Below are 20,778 nucleotides of genomic sequence, written 5' to 3' on the forward strand. Positions count from 1 at the left end.
GTCTTAGAATCCCCACTGTAACTGATGTAGAAGGTTCGTGTAATAGGAATGAGACGAACTGTAACGCACCTACGCTACTATGCATTTTCGATTGAACTTCATTGTATGCACAGCTTTTCAGAAATGTCAATATACTGCTTCGAAAGCTCCACCAGTGATGATGCAGCAGAACAAAAATATTAGGACCCGGCTAATTACTGTTTATCCCATCAAAATAATCACACAAAATAGAAGAAATGTATCGTGCACAGACTCCCTCGTGTATGGGTATGTGTTGTCCTTAGTGTAAGTTAGTGTCAGTTACACTAATAGTGTGTAAGCTTTGGGACCGATGACCTCAGCAGTTTGGTCCCATAGGGTCTTACCAGCAGTTTCAAAATTTTTATCGTGTACCGATGACTACATTCTACACTCCTGGATATTGAAATAAGAACACCGTGAATTCATTGTTCCAGGAAGGGGAAACTTTATTGACACATTCCTGGGGTCAGATACATCACATGATCACACTGACAGAACCACAGGCACATAGACACAGGCAACAGAGGATGCACAATGTTGGCACTAGTACAGTGTATATCCACCTTTTGCAGCAATGCAGGCTGCTATTCTCCCATGGCGACGATCGTAGAGATGCTGAATGTAGTCCTGTGGAACGGCTTGACATGCCATTTCCACCTGGCGCCTCAGTTGGACAAGCGTTCGTGCTGGACGTGCAGACCGCGTGAGACGACGCTTCATCCAGTCCCAAACATGCTCAATGGGGGACAGATCCGGAGATCTTGCTGGCCAATGTAGTTGACTTACACCTTCTAGAGCACGTTGGGTGGTACGGGATACATGCGGACGTACATTGTCCTGTTGGAACAGAAAGTTCCCTTGCCGGTCTAGGAATGGTAGAACGATGGGTTTGATGACGGTTTGGATGTACCGTGCACTATTCAGTATCCCCTCGACGATCACCAGAGGTGTACGGCCAGTGTAGGAGATCGCTCCCCACACCATGATGCCGGGTGTTGGCCCTGTGTGCCTCAGTCGTATGCAGTCCTGATTGTGGCGCTCACCTGCACGGCGCCAAACACGCATACGACCATCATTGGCACCAAGGCAGAAGCGACTCTCATCGCCGAAGACGACACGTCTCCATTCGTCCCTCCATTCACGCCTGTCGCGACACCACTGGAGGCGGGCTGCACGATGTTGGGGCGTGAGCGGAAGACGGCGTAACGGTGTGCGGGACCGTAGTCCAGCTTCATGGAGACGGTTGCGAATGGTCCTCGCCGATACCCTAGGAGCAACAGTGTCCCAAATTCGCTGGGAAGTGGCTGTGCGGTCCCCTACGGCACTGCGTAGGATCCTACGGTCTTGGCGTGCATCGTGCGTCGCTGCGGTCCGGTCCCAGGTCGACGGGCACGTGCACCTTCCGCCGACCACTGGCGACAACATCGATGTACTGTGGAGACCTCACGCCCCACGTGTTGAGCAATTCGGCGGTACGTCCACCCGGCCTCCCGCATGCCCACTATACGCCCTCGCTCAAAGTCCGTCAACTACACATACGGTTCACGTCCACGCTGTCGCGGCATGCTACCAGTGTTAAAGACGGCGATGGAGCTCCGTATGCCACGGCAAACTGGCTGACACTGACGACGGCGGTGCACAAATGCTGCGCAGCTAGCGCCATTCGACGGCCAACACCGTGGTTCCTGGTGTGTCCGCTGTGCCGTGCGTGTGATCATTGCTTGTACAGCCCTCTCGCAGTGTCCGGGGCAAGTATGGTGGGTCTGACACACCTGTGTCAATGTGTTCTTATTCCATTTCCAGGAGTTTAGTATAGTGTATGGCAGTGCCTCCAGAGCCTTTCTTTTAGCGATCACTGCTAGAGGTCTTCAGTTCACATGTACTGCCTGTTATATAGGTACCAGATTAGATTACATTAGACTCAATTTTCGTTCCATGGACCCAAAAACGAGATTATTCTAGTGGATATGGAACAAGTCAGTAAGTATAACATAAAAAATAAATCATTTGAATATAATATTCACGACCATTATTACTTCTTAGTAGATTGTGAAAATAGAAGAATACATTACAATAAATTGCAACTGCTGATATTTAAAGAATTAATCGACTGTCTGAATGAAACACTGTGATGCAGTTTTAATCAATTTGTTACACACAAAACACCACATTTTGACTCTTGTCTTAAAGTGCTGTCGAAACTGAAACGTAACAGACAGTTTTACTGAAGTTGATCTAACAGTCCCTGTTAAGATACTCATTTATAGAAGGGAAGGATTTACCTATCAGAGAGTCTTTCAAACTCAGTTTAAAATGCTCTTTATATGAAACCAAGTTTTTAATTGTTACTGGCTGTTTGTTAAAATTAGCGTACTTAAATGTTGGACGCCTTTTTGGACCAGGCTCTTTATGTAGGTTGTTCTTATTCCCGGTACTGATATTATCTGTTGAGCTATTGTTCGGAAATAGAGGTCTATTAGTTGGAACAAATTTCATTAAGGAATAAATATACTGAGAAGCAGCGGTTAGAATAAAAAGTTCCTTCAACAGGTATCTACATGATGTTCTTGAAGTTACACCACAAATGAGTCTTATTACACGCATTTTCACGCTAAACCCTTTGGCTCGGTCGACAACGACACACTAATAGAATGAAAGCAATCAGAGTATATAAAGTTTTTTATACTTATATCTCCTAAGCCTGATATCATTCTCACAACAAATCTAGACTTGTTTAGGTGCTTCAGCAATTCTGTGTTACGGCCTTACCAACTGAATATATTATCCAGTTGCAATCCCAGAAATTTAACACTCTTCGATCCGCATGTCTTCAAATGATATACACATGCTGGAAGGAAATTTCCTACAGGTTCTGAACTGCATATTGTGGATCTTTTCAAAATTTTATGACACTGAACTAGCCTTAGACCATTTATTAATGGCAGTGAATGTTTGATTAACTGACATTTCTCAGCTTGTACTTGACTTGCTACTTATTGCCATATTCATATCATCTCCAAACAAAACTATCTTAGTACGCTGCAATGTACCGGACATGAGAACATTAATGTACACACAAAAAGGCAAAGGACATAAGATGGAACCTTGAGGAACACCTCATGCCATTAGTTCCCAGTCAGATGAAGACTGACTGCTTACTGCACAGGTATTTCGCAACGACACCCTTTGCTTAGCCGGTGACACAATAATATGCTAATTTACTTAAGAGAATGCTGTGCTTCACACAGTCAAATGCTTTGGCATCTGATTTGTAGTCTAATGGATCGTTGTACCCCCGCTTGGCTAATGTTACAAAGAGAGAGACAAAACTATTTCACAATCTGCTGTACAAATTTACTGTGCATTTCCTAATGCACTAACATTAGATGATTTTTCTTCGTGTATACATTAACAAGGTGTAAGCGTTCGTGGCACATGCAATTTTGGTAGCATATATTTGCACCTGAAAGTGTATAGTGCAATTTTCTATGAAGAATACGTCACAAGTATAATGCCACATGTTCCTAGGACACGACAGATGGAACCTTGAGGGGGTTTACGGTTTAACCACTGACATTCGCGCGTCATGTTCAGAAAGCGTATGCGAAAACATTTTACCATTACCACATTAAATAAGGTCAGTGAATACCAGAGTTAAAACTATCTGGTAACACCCTGCCTACAACGGCAACTACAGGGTGCTCAATGAAGGAATCCCTGATCACAAAATTAGACATCTCGGAAATCAAGATAGATAACCGACTGCCAGAAACTATTTTGAAATTTCTGTATGACTTCAGTTTTACATTCGTAAAGCTTTCACAATGAATGTACCTTAAGTTGCATTCATACATCAATGCCGGCCGGGGTGGCCGAGCGGTTCTAGGCGCTACGGACGCAGGTTCGAATCCTGCCTCGGGCATGGATGTGTGTGATGTCCTTAGGTTAGTTAGTTTTAAGTAGTTCTAAGTTCTATGGGACTGATGACCTCAGAAGTTAAGTCCCAAGTGCTCACAGCCATTTGAACCATACATGGATCTTAGTTTTAGAGGTATTTAATTTCGAAATCCGGGGCTCCTTCGCTGAACACCATGTAAGAAAAGTACAGAATACAGATAAGTCTTCCTTTCTTAAGGCAACAGAAAGAGGATGTGAATGTACTTACTTACACAACTGTTCGTCGTAAAAAGTAAGTAATGTATATATTCACATTGATAGCTACAGGACGTTCGTCAATCTTAATTATGAGAAAATGTCACCGCATACACAGCGGAAATATTGAACCATTCCGTATACATTGCCACGGTGATGAAAGTGCGTCACCCTAGCATCAACACTCTATTTTACCTTACACATGGTGACATACAACGTGAGAATGAAAAGGCGTAAGGGCTATATCAATGTCTGTTATGCATTCTAGCCATTACATCACCCCTTCTTACAACAAGAATTTCGAGTGTGACGTCCATGGGTTTCTTTAAGTCAACAGTTTCTGTATTGAATGCACTATATTATCGCCATGCTGCGTTTAAGGACAGCATGCTATTTTACTGGCAAGCAGTCGAATTACATACCTACCGTAGTCACGGTTGACATCAATAAGAAGGAAAGTAAAACGAAAAAATGCCTCTGGTGATGTTATCCAGCGATTATCCTGTCACCACCTCCACATTGCATGGCATGCACTGTTACCAGTCGAAACGTAATGTTTTCCGGACACGCAACTGTCGTGCTACAACTTCGGTTGGCGACAAGAAACAACTCTTTACCGAGAAGAGCTAATGAACCGCTGGAAATATTCAGAAGTAGAAGAGGCCCCACAAATCTGTTTGAAATATATTTGCGATTACTTCTGTCAGAGTACATCAGTTTTCTACCACATACTGCGATCGCATACGTGGTTCACAAGGTAACGTATCGTTCAGTAGGAATTTCCTTCGTATGTTAGCCATTGGTAAGATACTTGTAACTTTCTCTTTTGTGGTTTCATTAACAAGTCAAATTCGAGTTCGTAGTCTATATACAGCCACCGTTTCCATGAAAGAAGTGTGTCAGTTTGCATTGTGCTTCTACTGTCATTTGGAACAGTCAGTGTAGTTACTCACAAAACATTATGCGAAAGCTACAAATATCTTGAATTTGGTGGCGATAATACAGGGAAATGTAGAGAAGGTGACACTAGTAACCCGGGAATTTGGATGCATTTTTCAAATTATGTATGCGTTTTAGTGCTGTTGTAAAACGTAAGAAAAGATACCGCAGGGGGAAAATTACCCGAAACTGCGCCCGAGGAGTTATTGGTACGAGGAGGTCAGATTTAAGGTGAGGATAGAGTACTGATCATGTCTTCTCCAATCGAAGAAAGATATACCTCAATTCTGAAACCTTCCTCCAGCATAAGGTAATCAGCACTAGAAAAAAACAGCAGTGAAAAAACATAAATCTGATAAAAAATGTTCACTAAGAGCAATGTGAGCGATGCCCTACTAATTCTGCGGATAACATGCATAAGTTGTATGTTTACTTACCCAGAGACGGACAGCAGAAGCAGAAGAGACATTAGAAACTAGTTTCCGACTAATGAGTTCATTTTGACTATGGTTTCACGATATTTACTGCAAAAATATTCACACTGTAGAATCATACTAAGTCTGATGAGTGGGGAAAAAATGGACAGCGGTTAACACCTAAACTATCACATATCTGACGAAAGATGCTTTTCACTGGACGCAGGAATACTGCACAGATCAAATCAGTCTTTAATATCTATAACAGAGGTACAGTGGCAGTTATTTCAGTACTTATTTTATAAGAAAGACTTGACATTTACGCATTTCATAAAAAAATATTGGAGCACAAACATAAATACAGGGTGTTCGAATGCGCAAGGGATATGACAGCACCGATCATTCGAAGCAAAAAGTATAGTATATACTGATGAGCAAACATATTATGACCACTGCCCACCGCAAATTTCTCCTTGTAACGTTGCGGACACTTCACGCAGTAAGGAAAGAATGAAAGCGGAAGAGAAACCAACGGACAGTCATGATAGCGAAGATAAGCAAATATGAAAAATTTACTGAAATAAGCGGTTTTGACAAAGGGCACAATGTTGTGGCTCTGCGGCTGGAAACAAGAATCTCTGAAACGGCAAAGCTGGTCGTCAGTTGGCATGTTACTGTCCAGAACACCTATGGAAAGTGATTGAAGGATGGTGAAATAACGGGTCTACTGAGTTCGGCTTCCACGGAATCATGACAGCAGTGAACTACATGAACGGTATGGCGGACCACCTGCAGCGGTTTACGCTCCATGTCTCCCCCTATGGAAGTGACATCTTGCACCAGGGTAACTTTCCATTTTGCAAGCTCCGAATCGTGCTACAGTAGTTTAAGTGGCATTATAGCCAACTCACATTGATGTGTTGGCCAGCAAATGATCCTCAGCCACTGGAATACATACCGGGCGCCAGACATATGGCAGTAAACCACCATACCTGTGGCTAAACATCTGATGATACATACTTTTCAAATACTGTCAAGGACTTGTAGAATGCACGACAAGGAGAAACTCAGTTGTACTGTGTTTGGAATGTGGAACAGCACGCTCCTAAACAGGTGGTAGTAATGTTTTGACTCTTTAGTGTACATGAGCTCTAAAATGCAAACATTTTAAACTGTGATCAATTCATTATCTCCGTTGCTGTGAAAAAAAAAATCTCTTCTACAGAAGGTTCTTAGATTCCGATGTTTTGAGAGATAGTAGTATGAACGAAAAAGAGAAGAAAGAATCCAGTAAACATGGGATCTAAAGCGCATACCTTAATTGCTATGAGCAATGGTTTATCTTCGCTACTGTGAAGCACATCTTTTCTACTAAACCAGAGTTCAAAGCTCTAAAGGTATGCAGTTACAGTCGATGATTACCGGACATGTCTTCTTACTTTGCTCCATACTACCTCCTCACAAACTATGGAAAGCCAAAGAGCTTGCAATTGAAGAGTGTTGTTTCACAGTATCGAACGTGAAACAAATGCTCATACTTCTTAAGGTATGCAACTACGTCTACATGTACACGGATATTCTGCAAATCACAATTAAGTGTCTAGCAGAGGGTTCATCGAACCACCTTGAAAATAATAAATGAACACCTATATTTTTCTGTGCGACCTCTGATTTATTTTATTACGATTATCGTTTCTCCTTTTGTAGATCGCTTCAACAAAATATTTTCGCATTCGAAGGACAAAGTTTGTGATCAAAATTTCTGATAAGATTTCACTGCGAAACGCGTTTGATTTAATGATGTCCACCGCAATTCCTGTATCGTGTCAACGACATTCTCTGGACTGTTACCGACTAATACAAAACGTGATGCAGTTCTTTGAATTTTCTCAATGTACTCCGTTAATTGTAGCTGGTAAGGATCCCACAACAAAAAGCAGTACTCCAAAAGAGGATGGACAAGCGTAGTGTTAAAAAAAGGGTTCAAATGGCTCTGAGCAATATGGGAGTTAACTTCTGAAGTCATCAGTCCCATTGAACTTAGAACTACTTAAACCTAACTAACCTAAGGACATCACACACATCCATGCCCGAGGCAGGATTCGAACCTGCGACCGTAGCGGTCGCCCGGCTCCACACTAAAGCACCTAGAACCGCTCGGCCACTCCGGCCAGCAAGCGTAGTGTAGGTAGTTTCTTTATTAGATCTGCTGCATCCTCTAAGTGTTTTCTTAATAAGACGCAGTTTCCCTTCCCTCCAAAATTTTCTATGAGTTTTTTTCCAATTTCAGCTCTTCGCAATTCTAATTCTCAGGAATTCGGTTGAACTCACGGCCTTTAGATTTGACTAATCAATCGTGTAATAGGGGTTTAACGGACTCCTTTTAAAATTTATGTGAATGACCTCAAACTTTTCATTACTCAAATTCACTTGGCAGTTTTCGCACCATACACATATCTTTTGAAATCGTTTTGTATTTTGTTTTGCTCTTCTGACGGCCTTGTCAGACTATAAACAAGAATATCATCTGCAAACAATTTAAGACGTTCGCTAACATTGTCTCCTAAATAGTTTATAGATATAAGAAAAAGCAGAGGGCCTAAAACACTACCATGGGGAACGCCAGAAGTCAATTCTGTTTTAGTCGATGACATTGCGTCAGTTACTACGATCTGCGAATTCTCTGAGAGTAAACCATGAATCCAGTCACATGAGGCGATGTTCCAAAACCACGTAATTTAATTACAAGCCGCTTCAGAGGTTGTTGTTGTTGTTGTCCTCACTCCTGAGATTGGTTTGATGCAGCTCTCCATGCTACCCTTTCCTGTGCAAGTTTCTTCATCTCCCAGTACCTACTGCAACGTACTTCCTTCTGAATCTGCTTAGTGTCTTCATCTCTTGGTCTCCTTCTACGATTTTTACCCTCACGCCTTACTCCAATGCTAAATTTGTGATCCCTTGCTGCCTTAGAACAAGACCTACCTACCGGTCCCTTCTTATCGTCAAGTTGTGCCACAAACTCCTCTTCTCCCCAATTCTATTCAATACCTCCTCATTAGTTATGTGATCTACCTATCTAATCTTCAGCATTCTTCTGTAGCACCTCATTTCGAAAGCTTATATTCTCTTCCTGTCTACACTGTTTATCATCCATGGTTCACTTCCATAGATGGCTACACTCCATACAAATACTTTCAGAAACGACGTCCTGACCCTTAAATCTATACTCAATGTTAACAAAGTTCTCTTCTTCAGGAACGCTTTCCTTACCATTGCCAGTCCTACATTTTATAAACTATCTACATCGACCATCATCTGTTTTTTTGCTCCCCAAATAGCAAAACTCATTTACTACTTTAAGGGTCTCATTTCCTGATCTAATTCCCTCAGCATCACCCGAATTAATGCGACTATATTCTCTTATTCTTGTTTAGCTTTTGTTGATGTTCATCTTATATCCAACTTTCAAGACACTGTCCATTCCGTTCAACTGCTCTTCCAAGTCCTTTGCTGTCTCTGACAGAATTACAATGTCATCGGCGAACCTACAAAGTTTTTATTTCTTCTCCATGTATTATAATACCTACTCCGAATTTTTCTTTTGTTTCCTTTACTGCTTGCTCAATACACAGACTGAATAACATTGGGGAGAGGCTACAACCCTGTCTCACTCCCTTCCCAACTACTGCTTCGCTTTCATGCCCCTCGACTCTTATAACTACCATTTGGTTTCTGTACTAATTATAAATAGCCTCTCGTTCCCTGTATTTTACCCCTGCCACCTTTAGAATTTGAAAGAGAGTATTCCTGTCTTGTCAAAAGCTTTCTCTAAGTCTACAAATGCTAGAAACGTAGGTTTGCCTTTCCTCAATCTTTCTTCTAAGATAAGTCGTAAGATCAGTATTGGCTCACGTGTTCCAGTATTTCTGCGGAATCCAAACTGATGTTCCCAGAGGTACAGTGTCAAAAATCCTTCAGGAAATCTAGAAGTACGGAGTCAGTTTGAAATCCCTTGTCGACAGTACTGAACACTTGGTGTGAGCAAATACTTTCCTGGAAAATGGAAGGAGAACACACCGACGGAAGTGAGTAAGACCCGTCTACTTGCACTGTACACAACGAGATGGCGGTGCATACGATGATCAAACAGGCATGTCTGCGGGCACACAAGGAACCGCGATATCGGCCGTGGAATGCTGCTAACCGCGCAGCGGTTTGTCACCGACATGGGCCAGTGATAGACAGCTTGCCGTGGCATACGGAGTTCCGTCTGCGGCTGCAACATTGTTAGCATGCCGCGACAGCGTGTACGCGAACCGTTTGAGCGAGGGCGTATAGTGGGCATGGGGGAGGCCGGGTGGACGTACCGCTGAACTGCGCAACACATGGGACGTGGGGTCTCCACAGTGCATCAGTATTGTCCCCAGTGGTAAGCTGAGGTCGCACATGGCTGTCGACCTGTGTCCGGATAGCAGCGACTCATAGGTGCACACCAAGACCGTCGCATCTTACGGAGTGTATTACTGGACCGCACCGTCACCTAACAACAACTTATGGAAAATATTGCTCCAGGGCAGAGGTTTCCGACAAGTGGTCCGCGGACCACTGTGTGTCCGCTAGCTACGTGAGAGGGGTCCGCAAGGTGCTATTAGAATAAAAAATTTATATACACTCCTGGAAATTGAAATAAGAACACCGTGAATTCATTGTCCCAGGAAGGGGAAACTTTATTCACACATTCCTGGGGTCAGATACATCACATGATCACACTGACAGAACCACAGGCACATAGACACAGGCAACAGAGCATGCACAATGTCGGCACTATTACAATGCATATCCACCTTTCTCAGCAATGCAGGCTGCTATTCTCCCATGGAGACGATCGTAGAGATGCTGGATGTAGTCCTGTGGAAGGGCTTGCCATGCCATTTCCACCTGGCGCCTCAGTTGGACCAGCGTTCGTGCTGGACGTGCAGACCGCGTGAGACGACGCTTCATCCAGTCCCAAACATGCTCAATGGGGGACAGATCCGGAGATCTTGCTGCCCAGGGTAGTTGACTTACACCTTCTAGAGCACGTTGGGTGGCACGGGATACATGCGGACGTGCATTGTCCTGTTGGAACAACAAGTTCCCTTGCCGGTCTAGGAATGGTAGAACGATGGGTTCTATGACGGTTTGGATGTACCGTGCACTGTTCAGTGTCCCCTCGACGATCACGAGAGGTGTACGGCCAGTGTAGGAGATCGCTCCCCACACCATGATGCCGGGTGTTTCCCTGTGTGCCTCGGTCGTATGCAGTCCTGATTGTGGCGCTCACCTGCACGGCGCCAAACACGCATACGACCATCATTGGCACCAAGGCAGAAGCCACTCTCATCGCTGAATTCGACACGTCTCCATTCGTCCCTCCATTCACGCCTGTCGCGACACCACTGGAGGCCGGCTGCACGATGTTGGGGCGTGAGCGGAAGACGGCCTAACGGTGTGCGGGACCGTAGCCCAGCTTCATGGAGACGGTTGCGAATGGTCCTCGCCGATACCGCAGGAGCAACAGTGTCCCTAATTAGCTGTCAAGTGGCTGTGCGGTCCCCTACGGCACTGCGTAGGATCCTACGGTCTTGGCGTGCATCCGTGCGTCGCTGCGGTCCGGTCCCAGGTCGACGGGCACGTGCACCTTCCGCCGACCACTGGCGACAACATCGATGTACTGTGGAGACCTCACGCCCCACGTGTTGAGCAATTCGGCGGTACGTCCAACCGGCCTCCCGCATGCCCACTATACGCCCTCGCTCAAAGTCCGTCAACTGCACATACGTTTCACGTCCACGCTGTCGCGGCATGCTACCAGTGTTAAAGACTGCGATGGAGCTCCGTATGCCACGGCAAACTGGCTGACACTGACGGCGGCGGTGCACAAATGCTGCGCAGCTAGCGCCATTCGACGGCCAACACCGCGGTTCCTGGTGTGTCCGCTGTGCCGTGCGTGTAGTCATTGCTTGTACAGCCCTCTCGCAGTGTCCGGTGCAAGTATGGTGGGTCTGACACACCGGTGTCAATGTGTTCTTTTTTCCATTTCCAGGAGTGTAATATGTTTCCTAGTATAACAGATTTATAGTTTTGGCCGCTTCCTGCATGAGCAGAGCTTTAGCGAATGCTAACTTGTGTGTCTAGGGTCTTACTAGAGCCAGCCGACACTAGCACATTCTAGCGCGGAACTAGAATTAGACAGATGCAAATAGTTCTGCTGTATGCCGTTAGACTACACACGCTGCCTCTTTGCAGCTGACAATTGATAGTCACTTTACACAGAAACTCGCATTTCAGACGACAATCGGCCATTTTTAACTTATTCCCATTGCTTTCACAGTCCGTATTGTTTACATATTCAATATTCTGTATTAGAACAGTAGTGTTTCTAAAGCGTTGTTTGTTTAGGGGGGGGGGGGAAGAACTACAGTTCGCGTAGTTAAAAATGAACCGTTGGTTAAAAAGTGGTTTGTTGAAATGAGAAAGGCCTACAGATGAAGTGGAAGATAATGCATTTGTTATACTAAACACCCAGATTTGAAGACAAAGATTTTGAGAAATAATCAAAAATTTAACAATAACAAAACATTCCGTCTTCAGGCCACGACCATCCAGCCGTCGTGTCATCCTCCGTGGAGGATATGTGTAGAAGGGGCGTTGGGTCAGCACACCACTCTCCCGGCCGTTATGATGGTATTCTTGATCGAAGCCGCTAATATTCGGTCGAGTAGCTTCTCAATTGGCATCAAGAGGCTGAGTGCACCCCGAAAAATGGCAACAGCGCATGGCGGCCTGGCTGGTCATCCATCCAAGTGCCGACCACGCCCGACAGCGCTTAACTTCGCTGATATCACCGAAACCGGTGTAACCACTGCGGCAAGGCCGTTGCCACAGTAACATTGATAGCTATATTGAGAAAGTTTTAAGCTCAATTTTTTTTTCAATAATGAATATGTCAATGTTTTTTCTAAGTACCAAAAACAGAAAACGTATAAAAAGACTCTTAATTTGCCTTTTTTAGGTACTTGATAATGTAATATGACAAGGTACCAATCATGCTCGATGAGTGGGTCCTCGAGAAAATTTTGTTGGGAACCCCTGCTCCAGGGGCATCAGCGAGGACAATTCGCAACCGTCTCCATGACGCCAGCTACAGTCCCGCAACATCGTTCAGCTGGCTGCCAGTGGTGTCACGATAGGCATTTATGGAAGGACGGCGATGAGAGTCTGGTTCAAATGGTACTGATCACTATGAGGCTTAACTTCTGAGGTCATAAGTCCCCTAAAACTTAGAACTGCTTAAACATAACTAACCTAAGGACATCACACATATCCATGCTCGAGGCTGGATGCGAACCTGCGACCGTAGCGGTCGTGTGGTTCCAGACTTTAGCGTCTAGAGCCGTTCAGTCACAACGGCCGACAGTGATGAGAGTCGCTTTTACATTGGGGCCAATGATGCTCGTATGCATGTGTGGTGTCATGCAGGTGAGCGTTAAAATCAGGAGTGTATACGACACAGGCACAAAGCGCCAACGCCCAGCATCATGGCGGGGAGGGGGGTGTACTCCTCTGGTGATCATCTTGGCTGCATTGAACAAACCATCATCCAACCTATTTTGCTATCATTCATGGACCGGCAAAAAGATGTGCTTCTCAAACAGGACAACGCACGTCAGATGTATCCAGTGCCGCCTAACGTGCTCTTGATGGTGTATGTCAATTACCCTGGGAACCACGATATCCAGATCTGTCCCCCGTTCAGCGTGTTTGGGATCGGATGAAACTTCATCTTGCACGATCTTCACGTCAGGCATAAACTCTAGCCCAGCTGAGGCGCCAGGAGGAAACTGAATGGCAGTCCATTGCGCAAGACTACATTCATCACCTCTACGATCGTCTCCATGGGAGTATTGCAGTCTGGATTGCTGCAAAAAGAGGTTGTACATGGTACATTGTGCACACTCTTTTGATTGTACTCGTCTTCGTATGGCTCTGCCTATGTGATCATGTGTCGTCAGGGATGTGTTAATAAAATGTCCCCCTGTTGGGGAGACGAATTCATGATGTAAGTTTTTCAGTTTCCAGGAGTGCAGTTAGTTGCATTTCACAATAACGATGCCTTTTAGAATCCATGACCACTAGACACTTTGCTTCGGATGGTCGTTGCTCTCGCGTCCCTCAGTGTTCACTGTTCTTCCTTCGACACTCCGAACGTGCATTGGAGGAAGAGCATCAGATTATACGACGGTACTCTGTTAAGGGGAGGTTTACAATCTTTTGGTTCACAAAATCGATTTTTTTTTAAATTGCGTTTTTGGAACCATAAAAGTGTTTAGAATCCACCACTGAATTTTCCGAATGCGGAAAGGAAATGTTTGTTATTCGCAGTTGAACAAAACAATGCACCTGCCTGAAATCAGAATTTTCACGCACCAGTTTTTGCTTACGGAGGACGTGTTATTGTACCGGTGCTTGGGAGGAAACACACAAAATTCAAATGAAAGTTTGAACGCGTGTGTTTGGCAGTTGGCCCCCAAGCATTTGCATTCTGGTGCGAAGACAGTGGAGATCGCGATTTTCCTGGCTGTGAGCAGCTTCAACGAACGGTATTCAGCAATTCTGAAGACTTTGACAACGATGGACGTCACCCTGGGATTCTATTCGACGTAGTTCGCCAAGCATTCGGATGACTACCGGATTCAAGCGGCCGAAAAACGCCTGTCACCGGCCGTACGAGCGGCTCTGGAGTAGCTCAGGATGGCCGAGATCGAGCATAACGCCCTCTATGAGGGAGAGGAAGGACTAGTTTATGGACCCGGAATAGCAGATTGAACGTAAGTTGCATAATATTGCATTTCTATGTAGTCAAAACTTCAAACGCGTTTTTCTCATAATGACTTTCTTTTTACTGCGCGGTATGGTAACTTCAAATCTACTGAACCGATTGGCACGATTCTTTGTTTCCGACGAAGGTACGTAAATTGTGTAGGAGTTGTATCACTTCTACTCAGATCCATTGTGGTGTCACCGCCAGACACCACACTTGCTAGGTAGCCTTTAAATCGGCAGCGGTCCGTTAGTATACGTAGGACCCGCGTGTCACCCCTGTCAGAGATGGCAGACCGAGCGCCGCCACACGGCAGGTCTAGTCTAGAGAGACTCCCTAGCACTCGCCCCAGTTGTACAGCCGACTTTGCTAGCGATGGTTCACTGTCTACATACCCTCTCACTTGCAGAGACGACAGTTTAGCATAGCCTTCAGCTACGTCATTTGCTACGACCTAGCAAGGCGCCATATTCATTTACAATAATTACTTCAAGAATGTCTTCTGAACAGATAATATTGTGACTCATCTACCGTCAAGAGCGATTTTCATCATTATTGGATTAAAGTTAAGTATCAATTACGTCCGCTTTCTGAATTCTCATTTCTTGTCATGTTCCAGATCTCACGTCAGTATAGTTCTTCCCTCCTCACGCTTGCCTGCGTGAGCTAAAACGCGTGCATTTCGGCCTCCACTCGTAACACTCTGTTGGCTCTTCTGCTAACACAAAATCCATCAACCAAAAATATTTTTAGTTGGCCGACATGTCAAAAAATCGACGAAAAAACCATAATTGTTTTCAAATGGCCGCCATTTTGTTTCCTATGGTCCAAATAACTTAAACGAGGTACAACTCTTAAGAGTCTTATAGACTTCCCTAACGTCAACTCAATTTTGATTTCATACGAGCCGGCTGACCTGTGACATATCGCGCGTGGAGGTCTACATCGAAACTTTGTTTCGTTCCTACGGCACTTCCGCCTTTACTCTTCGACAAAGGTCGAAAAAATTCCAATTTGTAGAGGAAATATCAATAAACATTTTGATCAAATTTAACATTGATATTTACAGGGTGTTTCAGAAATGACCGGTATATTTGAAACGGCAATACAAACTAAACGAGCAGCGATAGAAATACACCGTTTGTTGCAATATGCTTGGGACAACAGTACATTTTCAGGCAGACAAACTTACGAAATTACAGTAGTTACAATTGTCAACAACAGATGACGCTGCGGTCTGGGAAACTCTATAGTACGATATTTTCCACATATCCACCATGCGTAGCAATAATATGGCGTAGTCTCTGAATGAAATTACCCGAAACCTTTGACAACGTGTCTGGCGGAATGGCTTCACATGCAGATGAAATGTATTGCTTCAGCTGTTCAATTGTTTCTGGAGTCCGGCGGTACACCTGGTCTTTCAAGTGTCCCCACAGAAAGAAGTCACAGGGGTTCATGTCTGGCGATTAGGGAGGCCAATCCACGCCGCCTCCTGTATGTTTCGGATAGCCCAAAGCAATCACACGATCATCAAAATATTCATTCTGGAAATTAAAGACGTCGGCCGTGCGATGTGGCCGGGCACCATCTTGCATAAACCAAGCGGTGTTCTCAGTGTCGTCTAAGGCAGTTTGTACCGCCACAAATTCACGAAGAATGTCCAGATACCGTGATGTAGTAATCGTTTCGGATCTGAAAAATGGGCCAATGATTCCTTTGGAAGAAATGGCGACCAAGACCAGTAATTTTTGAGGATGCAGGGACGATGGGACTGCAATATGGGGCTTTTCGGTTCCCCATATGCGCCAGCTTCGTCAGTAAACCAAATGCTGCCCACATGCATATCGCCCTCATCAATCCTGTGCACTATATCGTTAGAGAATGTCTCTCGTGCAGCAATGGTAGCGGCGCTGAGGGGTTGCAGCGGTTGAATTTTGTGTGGATAGAGGTTTAAACTCTGGCGTATGAGACGATACGTGGACATTGGCGTCATTTGGACCGCAGCTGCAACACGGCGAACGGAAACCCGAGGCCGCTGTTGGATCACCTGGTGCACTAGCTGCGCGTTGCCCTCTGTGGTTGTCGTACGCGGTCGCCCTACCTTTCCAGCACGTTCATCCGTAACATTCCCAGTCCGTTGAATTTTTCCAAACAGATCCTTTATTATATCGCTTTCCGGTCCTTTGGTTACATTAAACCTCCGTTGTAAACTTCGTCTTGTTGCAACAACACTGTGTTCTAGGCGGTGGAATTCCAACACCAGAAAAATCCTCGGTTCTAAGGAATAAACTATGTTTCCACAGCACACTTGCACGTTGTGAACAGCACACGCTTACAGCAGAAAGACGACGTACAGAATGGCGCACCCACAGACTGCGTTGTCTTCTATATCTTTCACATCACTTGCAGCGCCATCTGTTGTTGAAAATTGTAACTACTGTAATTTCGAAAGTTTGTCCGCCTGAAAATGTACTGTTGTCCCAAGCATATTGCAACAAATGGTGTATTTCTATCGCTGCTCGTTTAGTTTTTATTGCCGTTTCAAGTATACCGGTCATTTTTGGAACACCCTGTATAACAACACATCCAGAGCAGAATTAATCTCAACTAATATGCATTTTACAGGCCGAAGATAGTAAACCTCCCCTTAAGAGTACTTGAATGATATGACAGCGTTTTCCCTGCCGTGGTTACAGCAACAATCCGAGCGCAGGGATTCCCGCCTGCGCCTCTCGCTGCGAGGCGTGAGGGCCCCTTGCGTCCTCGCGCCTGTGATCCCCCAGGCACTGCGCATGCGCCCGCCAGTTGGCGACCAGCGGGAATCCACCGGCGCCTCAGTTGCGCTTCTGCACCCGGCTCACCAAGGCGGGGCGCTCCACGCAGGTTGGATATGTAACGTCACAAACTCACGGACCTGGAGCACTGCACACTAGCATGGTGATCACGATCGCGATCGCGTTACCACGTGCAAAAATAGAGTGTAGCCGCGTACTACACTGACATTTCCGTTTAGCCGATCTCATCATTGCGAAGCAGTCTGCGAAAGAATCGCTCACAGCAGATAACAGCCGTGCTCGCGTGTGTCTCAAACGGAACGCAGTTTAGACGATAGTTCTTAAAGTAACATGGAGAGTGATTGTGTGTATATTACAGCAGAGGATTTGTAGACAGTCGAGAGGGAACAACAGCCAGGAAGAATGACACGGCTAGTATTCGTGTTCATCGCTGTCTTCGCACTTCACACCTGCCTCGATGGTAAGTTAATCACGACGCAAAAGCAGTGAGATGTTATTGCACACTATTACTAATTTATTTGAAAGATAGGTGTTATATTGCCGAAAACTACTGCCGGTATATCACTAGCAACGCGACACCGCTAACGCCCCAAGTACGTGACTAATATTGTGCTTAAACATACAAGCAGTGTAAGTAGCCTCTTGAGTAACGTAGTTCTGAACAGTTCGCCGATTTCGTTCACAGGTCGCATGAACTTCGTATATTTTATCTGGTACTCGTAATTGCTATAGATCTACAACCATACTTACAAAACACTTACTGCACGGACATGCGCTACCTATGAAACCAAGACATTGATAACCGTAATTAGAATATTGAAATTTTTCGTAGTAATACATTCCTCATTTAGAAAACTCAAAGAAGTTAATGATTTACATAGCAACTCATGTAACGAGAACTCACCATTTCCGTGCTATAAGAAGAAACAAATTAAATGTTGCACACTTCTGCGCCTCTTGTAATTTAGAATGAGGCTGATAATTACAATTTTTAGAATCATCTTATATGCATTTTAACCGATTTCATTGTTGAGGTACAGACAGATATTGCTTTCACGTACCACATTACACGGTTTCTTCGTCCATTCACGACCTGCATTAAGTTTGCCTCCTATGCGTCAGTTAATTATTTATAAATGTATAAATTACTGCGTGTATCCCACTGGATCCAGTATTTTACGCCAATTCTGCTACTACAGGGAAATGGTACCTCCATTACATGACGTCGCGCTAATTAAAACCACAACAACTCAGTAACATTCTTCCCGTGCTGTTCACTGGTAAGTGAAAATACACTGTACACGAGAATCGTTTTAGAGAAAGCATAAAATAGAAACGTATGTCACACTCCCACAAAGGACTGTAAACGCTATGTACCATTAGTCCAAATGAATCTGCAGCGCTCCGGCGAGATAAAATAATTTTTAGAACATGTGTTGTTACTTCTCCTACGTAAGTCATTGTTACAGGACGTTAATCAACACATTACAAAGTAGATAGATGATATTCGCTATACCCAAACTGTCTCAATAGTTCGGACTTGACATTAGGCCCAGCGTTAATTGTTTTCGTAGAGACTTCGGAAAGTAATTAAGAATTTTAAGGCAACGTGTGGTTGGTAATTGGAAAAGTGAATAACAGCGAGTACAGTTAGTATTCGGGTAAAAACATGGATAAGCGCAAAAATCAGTCAGTCGGGCATTATGGTCTTTCTTAGCGAGACTCTTCATGTAAATCTCTGAAGGAACAATGCGTTAAGCGGTAACATACATATGTAAATTTGTTGGTACATATAGACAGTAAACAGCTAGCTCCAGACGACGATCACGATGACATTTTGAGTAAGTACTTTCCTAAGAGTCGGAAATAAAAAATATAGTTCGCTATTTTACATGTAATGCATAAAGGAATGCTACCTACCCTTGGCGTATGTTCGTAATCTACATTAGTCTACAGACCACTTCTTCTAACATTCAGTTCTCCAATCGCTGAAATATCTATTCTCGTGGTTCAAGGGTCAGCGTTGTTGGCTCCCAAATTTAGGTCGCAGATTCGAATTCCGGAACTGGTGAGTATGCGTTGGTGGGAGTACTACAACGTGACGCATTGAGCCTCGAAGAGAAAACTGACATAGTTGCAGAAGAAAATATGTAGGCTATGAGTTTGAAAGTCGACAAGAGTGGCGGGAAGAGCATCATACTACCCATGTCCCTTCAATACTGCTACCCAGTGTTCTAAGGGATGATAATATGACTTGTTCATTTGGTTGCTGAATTCAGGAACATTGGTATTTGTTGGGGAAATCTCTCTATCCATCGCCAGATTTAGAAAACAATGAGTAATATAATTACGCAGCTCGACCGATACTAATTTGAATCATTATTTTAAACTACGTGACCTCTTTTTAGCTCTAACGTAGTACTTAACTTCGACTCTGCATACCGCATTCAGGGTTTTATAACTGACTCGTGCTAACTTACAGGAAACCTTGTCAATGTGAAAATCTGTTACCGATTTTGGCTAGCTGTTCTCAGTAATTTACCGATAGACATCCTACAAACGTCTACAGCAAATGGGACTAGACAATGTGATTTCCAAAAAATGCGTACACACCCTGCGAATCACAGAGGCTAAAATCTCGAGAAGCAGGAGTCGTCATATGACGACAACCTCTACGAACACCTTGGATAAAGTTGAAGATGCATCCACAGCAGCTTTTACAGAGCCTTCGAATCTGATGGCACGAAACGCAAGAATAAGGTGATACTTGCACGAAAACAATCCTGAGATACAGCTATGGCGGAAAAACTAATGATCAAGGCTTTCTCTTCTGCACCTGAAGACTTCCCATTAGCTATCTCTAACAGTAACCACAATATAATGAAATTTACTGATTTTCACAGAAGTTAAAAGATCAGGAGAGCAACGCACGTACTTGGTTCGTGCACAGCTACTTGTACTTATTCAGTTGATAGTATACGTTTCATTGACCGGTATTCACTATTAATATACTTCAGAGAGCAATCGCACAAATAATAAAAAAAAATAAGGAAAAGAAATCCATTTCAGAGAAACTGGCCCTTACTCAACGCAGTAAATTAGTTCTAGCTCCGAGAGGGTGTCCGGGCATAATTTAAAGTAATGTAGGTAATCTAGACAGACGTGACGCGACGATAAAAACACTGCCTCGCATCAGCAGCAGTGGCGTTAAATTTATCAGTTCTAGAGTGAGATTTTTCTGTGGAATTCCTTATAGTTTCAGGTAAAAGATTAAATAGCTCCTTTGACTGTTCGTAGCTGCTTCTTTAATCAACCTTCTTGTCTTACAACTTGCGCTGCGTGTCTCATGACTAATTTGTCGACGTAACGCTAATCTCTTTCTTTCTTTACTTTGAGTACTAAGTCGATGTGGGGATAGCTTGCCATACAGTTTGTCGAATTAACATATAAGGGAGAGTCGGGTTGTTACGTTATTGTGATTCTGTCTCGATGAAGTATTCACTCTACGAGCTGGCAGAATTGGCAGAACTGTCAGTCTCGGATAAGGGACGCACCGAGGCAATGAAAGATCGAATGGTAAGCGTCATGG

At 44.2% G+C, this 20,778-nt stretch overlaps 1 protein-coding gene across 1 annotated transcript in view; it reads left to right on the top strand.

Annotated features, from left to right (window-relative positions):
- Positions 1 to 17,229: 17,229 nt before the first annotated feature.
- The window catches only part of LOC126272978 (uncharacterized), an 802,883-nt gene continuing 799,334 nt past the window's right edge, over positions 17,230 to 20,778 (top strand). The window contains exon 1 of the mRNA XM_049976318.1: positions 17,230 to 17,649. Within this exon, the coding sequence (XP_049832275.1) occupies positions 17,592 to 17,649 (58 nt within the window). The 5' untranslated portion in view covers positions 17,230 to 17,591. The remainder of the gene's footprint in view (positions 17,650 to 20,778) is intronic.

Source organism: Schistocerca gregaria, chromosome 5 (assembly GCF_023897955.1).
Source record: "Schistocerca gregaria isolate iqSchGreg1 chromosome 5, iqSchGreg1.2, whole genome shotgun sequence".
In the NCBI taxonomy this organism is placed as follows: Eukaryota; Metazoa; Arthropoda; class Insecta; order Orthoptera; family Acrididae; genus Schistocerca; species Schistocerca gregaria.